The 14290-nt window shown below is 46.5% G+C and overlaps 1 protein-coding gene and 1 non-coding gene across 7 annotated transcripts in view; one reads left to right on the top strand and one right to left on the bottom strand.

The window, feature by feature from the left end:
- The first annotated feature begins 1051 nt into the window (after positions 1-1051).
- Positions 1052-14290, top strand: part of trim3b (tripartite motif containing 3b) — a 28012-nt gene continuing 14773 nt past the window's right edge. For 2 of the 6 annotated variants that reach the window (XM_047328097.1, XM_047328090.1), the window contains exon 1: positions 13728-13939. In XM_047328097.1, the coding sequence (XP_047184053.1) occupies positions 13743-13939 (197 nt within the window). In that variant the 5' untranslated portion in view covers positions 13728-13742. Of the gene's footprint in view, positions 1207-3015; positions 3098-5374; positions 5589-13727; positions 13940-14290 lie in introns of those variants that run through there. The other 4 variants (XM_035625198.2, XM_047328098.1, XM_047328101.1 and 1 more) reach the window with 3 other exon arrangements.
- On the bottom strand, positions 2400-2471 carry trnaw-cca. Its single transcript has one exon. It is a non-coding gene; the product is annotated as a tRNA-Trp (tRNA).

The raw sequence follows: 14290 nt of genomic DNA, 5'->3' as shown, positions 1-14290 counted from the left end.
GACTGAGGGGTTGTTCAGGTAGAACAGAGCGGTTAGACACTTGAGACATCCACAAAGACGAATGCATTCATATTAATAATTCTGACCATGGATTTTATTCATATTTCAGATTTGTAGCTATCACAATTGATAACAAATTCCTATTTGACTCAGATGCACTGTTGCCCCTCCGGGCTTCCAGGGGATCCGTCCCACTGGTGTCTCTGTCCCGCAGCAGCTACGATTTTGGACTAAAAAGAAAAGATTCATTCGTGTTGCTTGGGCAACGGCGTTTGTTTACACCCTTTTCATTTGAGCCCTCACACAGTGTAATAATACTCTGCTGCTCAATGCAGGCTCCTGTCTGACTGCTCCGTTGTCCTCCCACATCCATCCATCCCTCCCACCGCTGCTGCTGCTGCTGCTGCTGCTGCTGCGTGCCCAATGGGGACATTTGCAGTCGCCTGGCATTTCAGATCAGGGGGGGCAGAAGAAAAGAGGGAATCTGGGAAACACGTGGGCAGCTATGTGACAATGAAGATTAAGCCTTTTTTTTCCCCCCTTTGGTAAGCTCTCTGCTTGTACACACAACCAGAGATAGATAACAAGTCTGGTCCTCGGAGCGTCACGTCGCCGGTGACTGACCTGTTTGAGGTGAAATGAGAGCTCGGGAGTAGAATCGGGCCATTGTTACATTCTGCTCGGTGCTGCTGAGGATCGTCCCACGTGAGGCAGCTCCTGAGGACTGTGAGGTGACCTGCTGCTGTCCTTGCCAAGTTGTGTGTGTGTGTGTGTGTGTGTGTGTGTGTGTGTGTGTGTGTGTGTGTGTGTGTGTGTGTGTGTGTGTGTGTGTGTGTGTGTGTGTGTGTGTGTGTGTGTGTGTGTGTGTGTGTGTGTGTGTGTGTGTGTGTGTGTGTGTGTGTGTGTGTGTGTGTGTGTGTGTGTGTGTGTGTCCCAGTCCCAGTGAAAGACGAGAAACGAGCATGAACAGAGAAGGGAAAGGCGTTGCGGCGTGGTGGGGGGAGAAACTTGGAACAAAGTGAAAGTGGGAGGGAAAACTTGCAAGTTGCGCTGTGAGAGGAGAGAGGGAGCGGCAGTGTCATTTAAAATACGGAGAAAAGACCAAAGGCGACTGCAGTGGACTCGCAGATCAGAAGAGAACCCAGTGCGGCCTGTCGAGTGGCAACCATGGACATATTTTAATGTGGGGAAGCTGCACCCAAAAAGGTAGATTGATATTGAACACGATCCATGAATGCATGCATGACAACAGATTAGCTATGAAATTGGTTGCCAAGTAAAAAGCAATATGCAGTATTGACATGTTTTAATCTGTGCTTTTAAATCTGAAGCCCAAAGCGTTAACTGCTGAATCAAACAGTATATATATATATTTCAGATAAATAAAGTCCTGTTGAAATTGAATTCCCTGCTTCAGTAACGTGACAGAAGATCACACGGTCTGGTGGCAACTGTGCCGCTTGTTGTTTGTGCTGTGAAATTGAATCCACCGCAGCAGATACGGGTGTTAGACTGTTAACAAGTGTTGTGACCAGATTCGAGGTTGGAAATGGAGGGGGGGGTGAAGAATCCAGCCGTGATACACTGGAGTGTTTCCAGAATTGCATGTTAAATCATATTTCCTGTTTTCAGCCAATATTTGAAGTTTGGAGTGTGCAATCCTCCGGATGGAAGCCCCATGTCTGCCCCTCCCCAAACAAAGATCCTGTCAGTCATTATAATGAGAAACCATCTCAGAATAATGATTTAGTATCACAGAATAATTCATATCTTTTCAAAGTAAGTAGTTAGTATTTCGGTATAATGACTATAATCAATATTTTGAGATTACAAGTCATTATTTTGAGAAAGTCTCATCCTGAAACTTTTCTCATCATACCGACTTACTGGATCTTTTCTTATTTTTTTCATCACAATTGCAGAATTTTTTTTCCATATCTTTGTGTGAGGGAAATATCCATGTTGAACTGGTGACTGCTCACTAGAAGACACTGTCAGACATTTTTCTAATATTTTTCATACATACTTACATACATAATTGCACACATCCTATGTGTGTGTGTATATATATATATAGTTTATTAATTATTGAATTTATATTCATAGGTAAATTCAAGCATCGAGCCATCCTGTTCGTGACACCCATGATGAATAAATTAAATGTACAGGCATTATACATTAACATGAGTGCTAATGTAACAATATATATTTCACAAGAAGGTTTATAAACTTAAATGTTACGGTTCCGAGTGTCTAAGATTGAAGATGAATAAATCCACGGTGGAGATCCACGAAGTCGTAATTATTTCCTGCTGGCAATAGATTTATCACAATCAAGTGCTGAGCATGTGGTTATCAAATGATAACCGCATATGTCTAATAGGAGAGATGAAAGAATTTGACCCCGACGTGATTTGAACACGCAACCTTCTGATCTGGAGTCAGACGCGCTACCGTTGCGCCACGAGGTCCTGCACCGCATGACTTGGAACAGATCATCATTGTGGTAAAGTGATAACTGTTTCTGTCTGACATCGTGTGTGTGTGTGTGTGTGTGTGTGTGGGGGTGTGTGTGCGGTTTCATCGTGGGTGCGGCCTGTTTCTCGTCTCCGTCGTCAGGTTTTACGCACTTCACAGTTGGCTTTTACGCGCGGGTTCGTTGACGGTACGTGACTTAAGGAAGAGGGAAAAAAAGGTGAGAACACAACGCAGCTTTCGGTATTTTATATGTCCGGCATTACAGTACAAGTGGGTCCCCATAGTTCCATCCTGTAAAATGTTGCTGTTGTTGTTGTTGTTGTTGTTGTGGGTGACGCCGTCCTCAGCCAGACACTAGATGGTGCAATTTAACAAAGATTAGTTGCTGGTTTCAAACTAGATGTGAAGGCCCTCGACAAAATGATACAATAATAAATAAATACATGGTCCTTAAAAAAGACAGTAAGCTGTAGTTTGCGATTTAGTTGATTCAGTTCGTACAGATCTGTTGATTCCAGTTGCTTCCTCTGTCTTCAGGAAAGAAGATGAGCATCTGTAGAATCAAGGCCACTTCTTACCTGCTGACCTTCAGTGACCTGCCTCTCGGCAACATGGATGGGTAAGTGCACACAACAGATGTAAAAACTTGAACTTTCTCTCGTGCAAAATGTTTTGCAGATCCTCTCGGTGTTCCCGCGGTGGAAACAAGGGCCGTATTCAGATAGTTGTCTCTCTTGGACTGCTTTTTCAGAAAGTCACTCATTTTTCAGAAATCAGATTAATGATTTTTGGCGATCGATCTGTGGCAAAAAGTTTGTTGTTCGTGGATTTGAAGAGCTTGTGACTCAAATTTACCATGTGACAATTGCTATTCTCACTCATTGTGGGGGGAAAAAAAGTTTTCAAAAAAAGAAGAAAAGAAGAATACACCCAGTGAACGCATCCTCCCCCACACACATCACTGCTGCAGGGGCCAAAGCTCCACAACCTCTGGATTCTCAGGACCTCAGTCCCACAACTAAGACCCATCTGACCACATTCACAGGGGTTTAGCCCAATTTTAACATCCATCTGAAACACAATCTACCAGCGAGTTGAAGGTCTGCTCTCTTATTTTAATGTAATACCGCTGAGCAGCGGTATTACATTAAAATAACCACACCAGTCGTCTAAACATATTTCAGTTGACTATTTTCAATATGCATACTAGATGCAGTACTTAAACCACTTCCCTACCTTTCAGGTCCCTTCTGTTTTCAGGTCATTTCAGTTTGACAGCCGTGCAAACTCCTTTGTGACAATCAAACCATCCCTTCTAGCATTTATTGAACATGACGTTTTTTGCATCATGTCAAAGTGCATTAGATAAGTTTTTCAAATGCCACAGTTTGTCTTCAATTTTTAGATTTACTGTCACTTACATGAATGCATTCAAAGACGATGAAACAAACCCTCAAACCCGTGTCCTCAATGTTCTGTCAAATAAATGATTTGACGAAAGCAAAATGTCAGAGTCTCTGCAGCTGGATATTTTATATGCGTTTCTGGCATAAACTGTAAGTAACGTCTGCCTGGAAAGTTCGGAGGCCGATCGGACAAACTGAGGTTTGCTTGGGGAAAATTCTCGGCAGCACCACCAGTTCAGCGCAGCGCTGTGTAATTACTTTACCTTTTCTTCTCCAGTTATAATAGTGTCCACGTAATGTGCATTCGAATGCAGGACCGCGCACATCCGTGGACACGCTACATGGGCTGTGATTTCACTGAGCATGAGCCGATGAGTCTGTCCTCTCAATGAAGCAGTGTTGTTCACCCGTTGGATATGTGTTGACATGTGTGAGATGTTACATATGCAGTTTATCCTAATATATAAGATGGTGATCGATGTTCTTGCAGTATTTCCCGCGCAGTTTCTCCAAAACAAAGGGAATGAAAAGGCCCAGAAAGAAAAAAGACATAGTTTGAGTGCATGCTGAGTCAAAAGCCGGTCTACACCTGCAGGGTTCTCTAAACCTGCACAGAGACGAGCTTTTATGATTTGCAGGCCGGGGATGAGGAGCCAACTGGCCTGTTTCACAGAGAGAGGGAGAGAGAGAGAGAGAGAGAGAGAGAGAGAGAGAGAGAGAGAGAGAGCAGCCATCTGCGTGTTCTGCTGCACTGGATGCAGTCTCCATGGCAACATGGTGCTCCCGCAGCAAAAAATCCTGAGAAGATTGTTTCGGTCCCCGCCCCCCGTGCGCATGCACACGAGTGCTCAACAGACGCTCGAGAGGTCCGTGCACGTACACACACACACACACACACACACACACACACACACACATCCTTCTCAATTTCTCCTCTGTCACTGACTTTTTGCTTATTCTCTCTCTTTCTTTCATGTACCACTCCATCCACAACGACATCCCCCTTTAAAGCTGAGCTTTTTCTTCTTGACAGGCCCGATTCCATCACGTTGTGGTCGTTTGTCTGTCTTGCTCGTCCCATCTCCTGCCCTGCACCTACACCAGGAGCGACAGACTTTTCTCCCTTTTTCTGTTCTGTTTATCACTACACTTCTCAGATGACACTTCTCCAGCCTTTTTTTTTGCTTTTTGACAGTTTGAGGTTTGCTCCTTCTCCTTACACAAGCAAGAGGGAGAGAGAGAGAGAGAGAGAGAGAGAGAGAGAGAGAGAGAGAGAGAGAGAGACAAGATGGGTAAAGGAGAGTGAGGTAGAAACATTCTCTGTGTCTTTGTTGCCATATCCCCTTCGCTCTGCTCATCGCTTACGCTATTGGACAATCCAGCCCCCTCCCATTTTCACAGCAGCCAGTCGGCTCGTACAATCTCTGTATCTCTCTCTCTCTGTCTCTCCGTCTCCCTCACTCACTCTTCCTCCCCCCTAGCACACACACACATGCATGAAAAGCCAGATCCCGATCACACACACACACACACACACACACACACACATGCCCTGTCCCGCCCGCCTCCCTAGACTCTCTGCGTGAGGAGCTTTTTTCGCTCCGGTGATGCTGGTTGATTTTGAGGATGGACATGGCTCCCGCCGGAGGAGAGCGCGCTGAAAACTTCCCTGTACCTCTGTCTCTCATCTGTCAGCGACCCGCTGTAAGTACATCTGTTGCCACGACACTCTGCTCTCATCCTTTGCTCCCTCGTCTCATCCCCACTGTGTGCCTGCACTCATTCCTTCATCGTCCACACCTTCCTCCCCTCGGTACAAGGAGGGTGCGAGCGGTTCTCCTTCTCTCATGCCCCCCCCCCCCCCCCCCCCCCCCCCTCCACTCACCTCTATCCCGCCGGTGGACGCATACACCTTATGCTGTCTGTATGCAATAGATAATGCTGCAGGCCATTTGCTGGCCTGTCTACATATAAATAGATGTATTTTTCCTGCTTGTGTTTGTGAGACAGCTTCCTGTGAGGCGGACCCGACTGTGATTAAGGATGAGTGGAGAGATGAGCTGCAGTTCAGTGTGCCGGAGAGGTGGCTTCGCTGATGTGTTGGTGTGTTTGAAGACTTGGGGAAAAACACTTGACATATAAATGTGTGGCCTGATGCAACATGTTTAAAAAAAACAAAAACGAAAATATTATTTTGAAAGACACATTTAATTACTCAGATAAGGCACGAAACAATAATCTTGTCAATAGAAATAATGTTTATTCAGTAAATCACTACGTACAATTTATCTGGTAAATGATGATAACCTTGTGTCATCGTGTTGGAGATTTCTGCCATTTCAGATTACATGCATAACATAACCGATTAGAGAGGATTGTAGTAACGAATTGACACGAAGCTGAAAACTAAGATAGTTGTCAACCTCCACTGATTGTCAGTAAATTGCCAGTTCCTCACTTTGGTCTCAGTCTTAAATTCTACCAAGAGACAGCTGATGATGCAAATGCTTTGGATAAGACGAGACCATGGGGGGAAACTGCATAAAAGCTGGGACACTGAATAAGGACTGGTTTGTTTTTTTAAAGAGTTTGAAATAGTGGTCCGGGGGCACCTCTGGTCGCTGTGTGTGTGTGTGTGTGTGTGTGTGTGTGTGTGGGGGGGGGGGGCGACTGGAATGTCCAGCTGACGTGGGAGGAATGTCACCGGAGCTGCATGGGAGCGGTGCGAGTTAACTTAACTTAACGGTGAAAATAGACTGAATGATTAACTGAACAGTTGCCAAGTCCCGCGACGGCCGGACTTCCCTTTTTGTTTCTTCTCCCATTCGTGTCCCGACTGTCATACAGTGTACCAGAGAAATGTCGCAATGCTTAGATTATCATTTGTATTCTGTGAATACGCAAGAGTCGTTCAAATATTCACTGTTGTTCCCAATTGGACTTTTGCGTTGTTTACGATTCTGAACGTGGCATCGAGCACCGTGACGACAGACGTGACACCAGCTCTGATCAGCCTGTAAGTTGTGACAGTTGTCACCTGTGTGTGTGTGTGTGTGTGTGTGTGTGTGTGTGTGTGTGTGTGTGTGTGTGTGTGTGCGCGCGAGTCTTAGTGCAGGTGTTTCTGATGCTGCTTTCATATGAACCCATCGGGGTGAACCCTGACCCCTGACCCCTGACCCTCCTCATGGCAAACTTGTACTCTTGAAGCTGGATGGGTTCCTCTGGCAGATGTCACAGCACTAAGATGGGAATTATCAAAAAATCTGATTCCTAACCCTCATACCGCTTCAGTTACTACACTTTTTTTTCTTTAAATTTGAGTTTATTAGAAAAGATTACTGGAATCTATATTCTGGTGCCAGTTGATGTGCATCATATTGTACACCACAGGTTTCAGTTTACGTTTTGAAACCACAAACAGCCCCCCCCCCCCCCCCCCCCCCCCCGCCCGCATCTGGGGCCGCTAAAATATGACGCTGAAGTTTCAGACTGAAACATCATTGGCCGGATCATTACAGATTCTGCGGGGAACACTGCTCTCCGACAGGAACATCGCTCCTGGTCCACTTGTCCATGCCAAGATACGGGCACAGCATTCATGTGCGCGGACCAAAAGAGCCCGAGCGAGCGTGTGTGCTCTGGTTGTGGACATTTCCAAAGCGCAATTCGTCCGTATTCACTCATTGCATTGTGTGGAGAGAGCCGTGTGGTGAAAGCGCAGCGACGCAGCAGAGAGATGCAGTCATGTCATGTTGGATATTTTTAGACCCATCGCTCAGTGGGGGGGGGGGGGCCTCAGTAATAACTCTGACCATATTATGCCATTTTCTTGAGCAATTCATATATATTAGATGATACAACCGGAGTAGAACACTGCTGTTTCACCCAGTTCGGCCCCTTTCAGTTAAATACGTTGTTGTCCATTGAAAAGACGTGTTTCTTTTGTAGACTGATTTCACATTTAGAAAAAACGATATGCCTCGTTACAGTCCATCAAAAAGTGCTACACTTCAATACTCGATCATTTTAATGGATGTCATTCTCACATATATAGCCCGTTTCCTCCGTCAGGAGGATGGCGGCTGGCTTTCGACGTGGGCTTCTAACCTCTTCAGACGTGTATGCTTCCGTTCATCACAAGCTGACGGCCGCAGCGTCTAAAGAAGAAGAAGATATTCAACGGCGGAGATGGCAGGCTGTTTCTCTATTTTTTCAAATCCAACCGAAGGATTACACTCAGTGATGTGTTATAACGCAGCGATGGGGCTCCCGTGGTCACTTGATAGAAATCCTTGAAGCAGTCAGGTGTCGGTTCATTACCTCTCTCCCAGATATGCATGCATGCCCTCTCATATCTGGGCCCGTTCAGATGTTATGGTGAATGTTCCTGTTCCTGTATTGAAAGAATGATAATAACCATAACACTTAATAACCATTTTTTTGAATTCGTCCTTGTTGTCTGTATATGCTCTTTCTCCCCCCCCCCCCCCCCAACCCCCCCCCACTAACATGGTTCTGTGGTTCTGACGTGTCGCTAGAGTCGTGTGCACCTGTGTGTCTGTCTGTGTGTGTGTGTGTGTGTGCGTGTGTGTGTGCGTGCGTGCGTGCGTGTGCTCATGTGTGAGCCGTGAGTTAATATGTTGACACAGCCGGTTCCTGTGACACATTCCTGTGCAGCTTAGCTCAGATCAGGCGAGCTGATAATTTTAGCCGCGCTCACGTCAATCCGGACCGGCCGTGCGCGGGACAGCGAAGAGAGGCGGCACTGCGCCACCCACCGGCGCTCCTCATCCGCTCCGTCGCGCTTGCTTGGAGGACAGCACGTGATAAGCGTTTGCTGTGAGGTGTCTGTCGGCACTTACATAGGCTTCCCTGTTTTTGTCCCCCCCCCCCGCTCGGCCGTCACAAGCAGGAACCCGGTGTTTTTCGGGCGGACAAGGCAGTGAACAATATTGCATTTGACCTCAGTGACCTTTGGATTCCTTCAGATGAGAAAACGAAAACTTTGGATTTCCCGAGTGAATCCCACATTTTTGAAGCCGTTATTATGAATTTGTGGACTTGGTGTTCCGGAGGTGTTGCTGTAATTCGAGGGACATCTTGTGGCCCTGTCGGACTGGATTGCATTTCTTTATGTCCACCACGAGTGTGTGGCTTAGGCCATACTCCCAATTCTCCATCGGCAGAGGGGTTGACAGACGCGCACATCATAAATCCTCCGACCTCTCGGCGTGACGGGCAACTGACGGAAATTCTAATCCCCCTAAAGAAATGAATTTCTGCCAAGCTGGACCCACGGCGGGGGCGGGGGGGGAGGGTTTCATGATGTCCTGTTTAAAATGAGCGGCAAGAGGGAAAAACAAACAGAGACAGAAAACACAAAGCAAACCGAGCCTAGTTCCGCACTGAGGTACAGCTGTTCCGCTCGTTTCCATGTCACATAAAATATGTATTTCATCTCATCCGGGTTCGAGTTTGTGTGTTTATTTGTTGTGAAAGAGGCAACATGCCCATGGCTGGGTGCTTTTCTCTCTTTGTTGTGAATATTGGGCTTTATCATAGACCATAGTCTGACCTTAAAAGACACGAGAGGCCTGTCGCACCGCAGCCTCTACCTGAAACATCGCTGTGGTCTTGCCTCTGCGCGGACATGTGACGCGGAGAGCCGGCTGTTTACGTTAATATATGTTTGGCTCGGGGGCTTCTTTCGTGTGCCTCGGTTATTTTAAGAAACAAATTATTTCAGGATCAGCTCCTCCAGCCCGTGGCACATGCCCTGCTTTTAATGAAACCACTACGGGAGACGGGAGCGAGTCAGGGAGAAGCAGAGAGAGAATGAAGAGTCTGTTGTCTCATTTCGTACACTGAAACCGGCCGTACAACTTACGTTGATCTTATAATGGTAATAATACATTTAATTCCTATGGCACTTTGCATAAGGTGCTTTCTAAGTGAAAGAAAGAGTAGATATTAAAATCAGTAACCCTTGTAGGGACACACACATTTTGGAACATGGCAACATATGCAATACTGTAAAAGGCCCGAGCCCATCCATCTGTAAATGGATGTACAAGTATGATAGTGTTGTGAATGAAACAAGGTGTGGCTAAGATGGCAACAAGGGAAATATGCTCCATTGAGCTGAAAGGCCCAGTACAATTATACAAGATAATCTCATGTGAAATGAACATGTTCTGTATTGATATGAAAGGATTCAGAAGCTCGTATAAATATAGAAAAAAATAAAATACAGGAATGATAAGGAAACGTGTACTTTTTAGATTTATTTAAAAAAACAAAAAACGGCGAAGTGAAATTGACTCTTCACTGCAAAGAGAATAAATGACAATGTCAAGGGAGTTTGTTGGAGATGAATAATTAAAACCGAAACAAGAGCGGACAGATGTCGAGGTTCACTTTTCTCCCAGATTTGGTGGGATATCAAAATGGGGTTTATGATATGTGTGTGTGTGTGTGCGCGTGTGTGTGTGTTCACGGTGAACGCAGCCGGTGTCTCTCTGTATCTGATCTGCTCACCGATCTGTTTGTCAAGGCTCAGTGGCGTTGAGCCGCTGTTCTGATGTTTGCCTCGGTGTCGAGACGCCCGTGATGCTGATACAGAAACACTTTTTGTATTTTTTTGTATTGGTTAATGTAGATGTAAACGACTTGTGCACATTTTCATCATTTTCTATCGTCACATTATTTTCTATTTGTATATTTTGACACCACTACATTCATTTGAAGGCTGGAGCTGCTAATGACTTAGCAGGCTTTGCAAAATATGATGATGATGATGATGATGATGATGATGATGATGATGATGATGATGATGATGATGATGATGATGATGATGATGTTGTTCAAACTCATCAGTAATATATGTTGTATATCACTGTGGTCAGGGCTGTGATCATGAAACATATACAAGGTGCATGTGTGTGTAGAATAAGTTGTGTGTTACTACTGCAGGACTTTGGCGGAGTTATGGACTTTTAAGTGAACTTGTTTGAGAGACATTGACAGTTTGAGTCAGTTTGAGTGTTTTTTTTGGTTGTTTTTTGCCTCTGCTGGTCTGTTTTGTAGAGAGGGAAAGCAAATGATATATTAGTGTCAAGTGGGAGCAACTCAAATTACACTCACACACACACACACACACACACACACACCTGCCTGCCCCGAGGCCGCTGCGGTGCAACGACAGCTGGGTAGCTGCTCCGGCGTTTGGTGGGAAGCGACAGTATTTTTCTTTTCAACGCATCAATCAGCAGGTCATTTGAAGTAATGCGTGCTATGAGCTGCCAAAAACAAGTCTCCTGTTGACAATTGTACGTGCATATCTCAATTGCTGTGTGTGTGTGTGTGTGTGTGTGTGTGTGTGTGTGTGGTGCAAATGATTTGACATTTGACAAATGCTCAGAATTTCCTTATGAAACCAAAAAGTCATTGCACCAGCACTGGGCAGGTCGACCTTCTTGCCCAATCTTATTTTCCTTTCTGAACACTGCATATACACGTACGTGCTAAATATGTCGGAACTCTTTTTGCCGTGTCATTGCTATTTCAGCGTACGTGAATGAGTGCGTCGAGTATGGCTGTACGAGTGCGGAGCCACGGACGGGCCCATGTATATTTTTAGCACGTGGATCCTTCTCGAGTGGCTCTGACTCATTACTGTCCTGGTCATCCAAGGATCCCCTTCTCCGCTGCACAGTGTGTGTGTGTGTGTGTGTGTGTGTGCGTCCGGCTCCGAGCACGTGCCTGCCAGTGGTGTGAAGGGGATGAGAACTGATAGCTCTATATATAGACGTATATGTATGTGGAGGCTCAGGACTGGCTTGTGCGGGAGAATGGAGGTTTGCACAGCGTATACAGTAAACTAACCAGGGCTGTACGGGCTCGATAGTATGTAGGTTTAATGCGTGTGTGTGTGTGCGCGCGTGTGTGTGTGTGTGTGTGTGTGTGTGTGTGTTGTAATTTGAGCAACCAAGGAGGAAAGGGGGAGGTGGGCTGTAGCCTGACTCAGATTGAAACAGCTGATTGTGAGTGTGCGTGTATATGTAAATGTGTGTGTGTGTGTGTGTGTGTGTGTGTGTGTGTGTGTGTGTGTGTGTGTGAAGAAATAATGAAGGGAAAAAAGCTGTGTGATTCTGTGAAAACGCCGTTCTCACATTCGCTGCCTGAAGTGTGTGTGGATTTTCTTGTTGGATTGGTTGGGTTACATCACCGCCATCGCCATCTTCGCTCTTGTCATTGCTGCCCCGCCTCTTTCTGACCCCGGGGCAGAACCGTTTCTTTTCGGTTTGTTTGACGTTGCTCACGTTAACAGAGATCTAGCGGCTGCGGTTGGTTGGTTTTGCCCCAAGTGTCTCACACGTTCCCCCTCACGGCCTTATACACACTTAGGTAACGTGGGTCATGAGTGCCACAGTATGAACCTCTTCTGTTATCGAAAAACTCTGAAGTGAAACGCAATTGCTATTTTGTTTTCAGATCATCTCTAGTCCTTTCGGCAGACGCCGGCTGTTCATCTTCATCCTGTTTTAATAACTGTCCTGTCAGCAGAAACCACCGCGCTAAAGCCAACGACGCTGTCGAACGCTCACTGCAGCGACTGACAAAAGGCCGCGCGACCTATTGGTCACGTCGGACACACCCTCTCTCTCATCACGCACTGCGCCGTACCAAAACAAGACGCGCTGTAAATTTGTTAGGGAGTTGATTTAGTTTGGAAAGAACAAGCCTCAGAGCTTGTTATCGATCAAGTCCAGCGGGTATTTGACCAACGGATGCAGTGGAAGTTCACAAGAGGCTGCAGCCATATATATATATATATATATATATATATATATAAATGAATTTACTGATTTGTCATTCCGCCCAGTGGTATTTTCATCCTCTTATCCTTCACTTCCTGTTAAAGCCACCATAGCAGTCTGGCATATGATTTGAGGCGGATGGGATTTTGGAAAAGGTGTGTGTGTGTGTGTGTGTGTGTGTGTGTGTGTGTGTGTGTGAGCGAGGGAGGAGAGACAACTGGACTCAATCCGCACAGATTAACCAGATTGATGCTTTTGACCGAAAAAAAACACGTCACCTCTTGCTACAGATTAAACTCCGACCACTTCATACGGGGAGCAAAATCTTGAAATTTTAAAATCATAATCCCCCCCTTTATTTAATTGGAAGGTTTTTTTTTAAATCACTGCAGACGTGTTATTTGATACGGTTAAGTTAGAGAGAGGGAGGGAGGGAGGGAGAGAGAGAGATTTTTTATTATTTTTTCCAAAGGTGACATCATGAATTATATAACCCAGAGTTTTTTTGTTTGGCTGCCCTGCGTGTGTGTGCATGTGCGCGCTTGGCTGGTGAAGTGACGACATATTTTTCTTCTTGCCGGTAAACCGGAGGCCAGATGATCCAAATGTTTAGATAAGAGTCGCCTGTCGGCTGCCCCCCCCCCCCCCCCCCCCCCCCCCCCCCCCTTCCTCCGAGCGTGCTGCGTTCAAGACCCCAAACCTGGTTCTGGGCCTATAGATGCCTCAGAGCTCACAACGTTACTCAAATGGAATGATTAGGCAGCACATCGTGTGCTATACGCCCGTGGATTCCCTGTTCTGACTGCTGCCGTTTTGTTCTTCTACTCCTTCTTCTTTCCTCCGGTCGGATTCAGCCCCTCACGTCCACTTCCCTCTGGCCAGCGCGCATTGTTGGCCTCTGATGCAACCCCGCTCCATAGTTAAAGTTCCCCCCGGGGCCAATCCGAGCGCGGCAGTGCAGGGGGGTATCCGGTCGGCTCGTGCCTGTAAGCGGCCTCCGACAGTGGGAGGGACTTTCACTTTACAGTCCCACCCTCTGATGTCGGCCCAGTTCAGCCCCCTTCAGTGTGTGTGTGTGTGTGTGTGTGTGTTGTATGGAAAACGAGAAAAGGGAAAAGGAAGAGTGGACAGCGGGGGGAGAGGGGCCTTGTTGTGGATTTCTTACTGTGACACTGACCCAACACAGAGCTGCCATGGAGCCGCCTGGACTGATCTGCTCCCCTCTGCTGACAGCAGGTAGTCCTTCATATCTCTGTCAACCCTGTACGTGCGTGCGTGTGTGTGTGTGTGTGTGTGTTTGTCGTTATGTCCATGCAGTCCATGTGCGCACGTGCGACTTTAACATTAGCTGTCACCAAGTGTGTGTGTGTGTGTGTGTGTGTGTGTGTGAGTTTGTCCGAGCTGTCAGCACATATTCACGGGTGCTGTGCAGGTTGCAGGACGGGCGAGCGTGGAGCAGATGGGCCGATAACTTTTTGCTCTTTGTACTGTACTCACCCTGCTTACTGTCTCTTTGTCCCTCGTCCCTGCAAGATTTGTGCTTTTTGGGACGTGCACATGACCCGCGAGGATCCCGCTGCACACCAG

Source organism: Scophthalmus maximus, chromosome 2 (assembly GCF_022379125.1).
Source record: "Scophthalmus maximus strain ysfricsl-2021 chromosome 2, ASM2237912v1, whole genome shotgun sequence".
Taxonomy (NCBI): Eukaryota; Metazoa; Chordata; class Actinopteri; order Pleuronectiformes; family Scophthalmidae; genus Scophthalmus; species Scophthalmus maximus.
The sequence above is the reverse complement of the archived record's forward strand: the minus strand, read 5'-3'. Positions and strand labels throughout refer to the sequence as shown.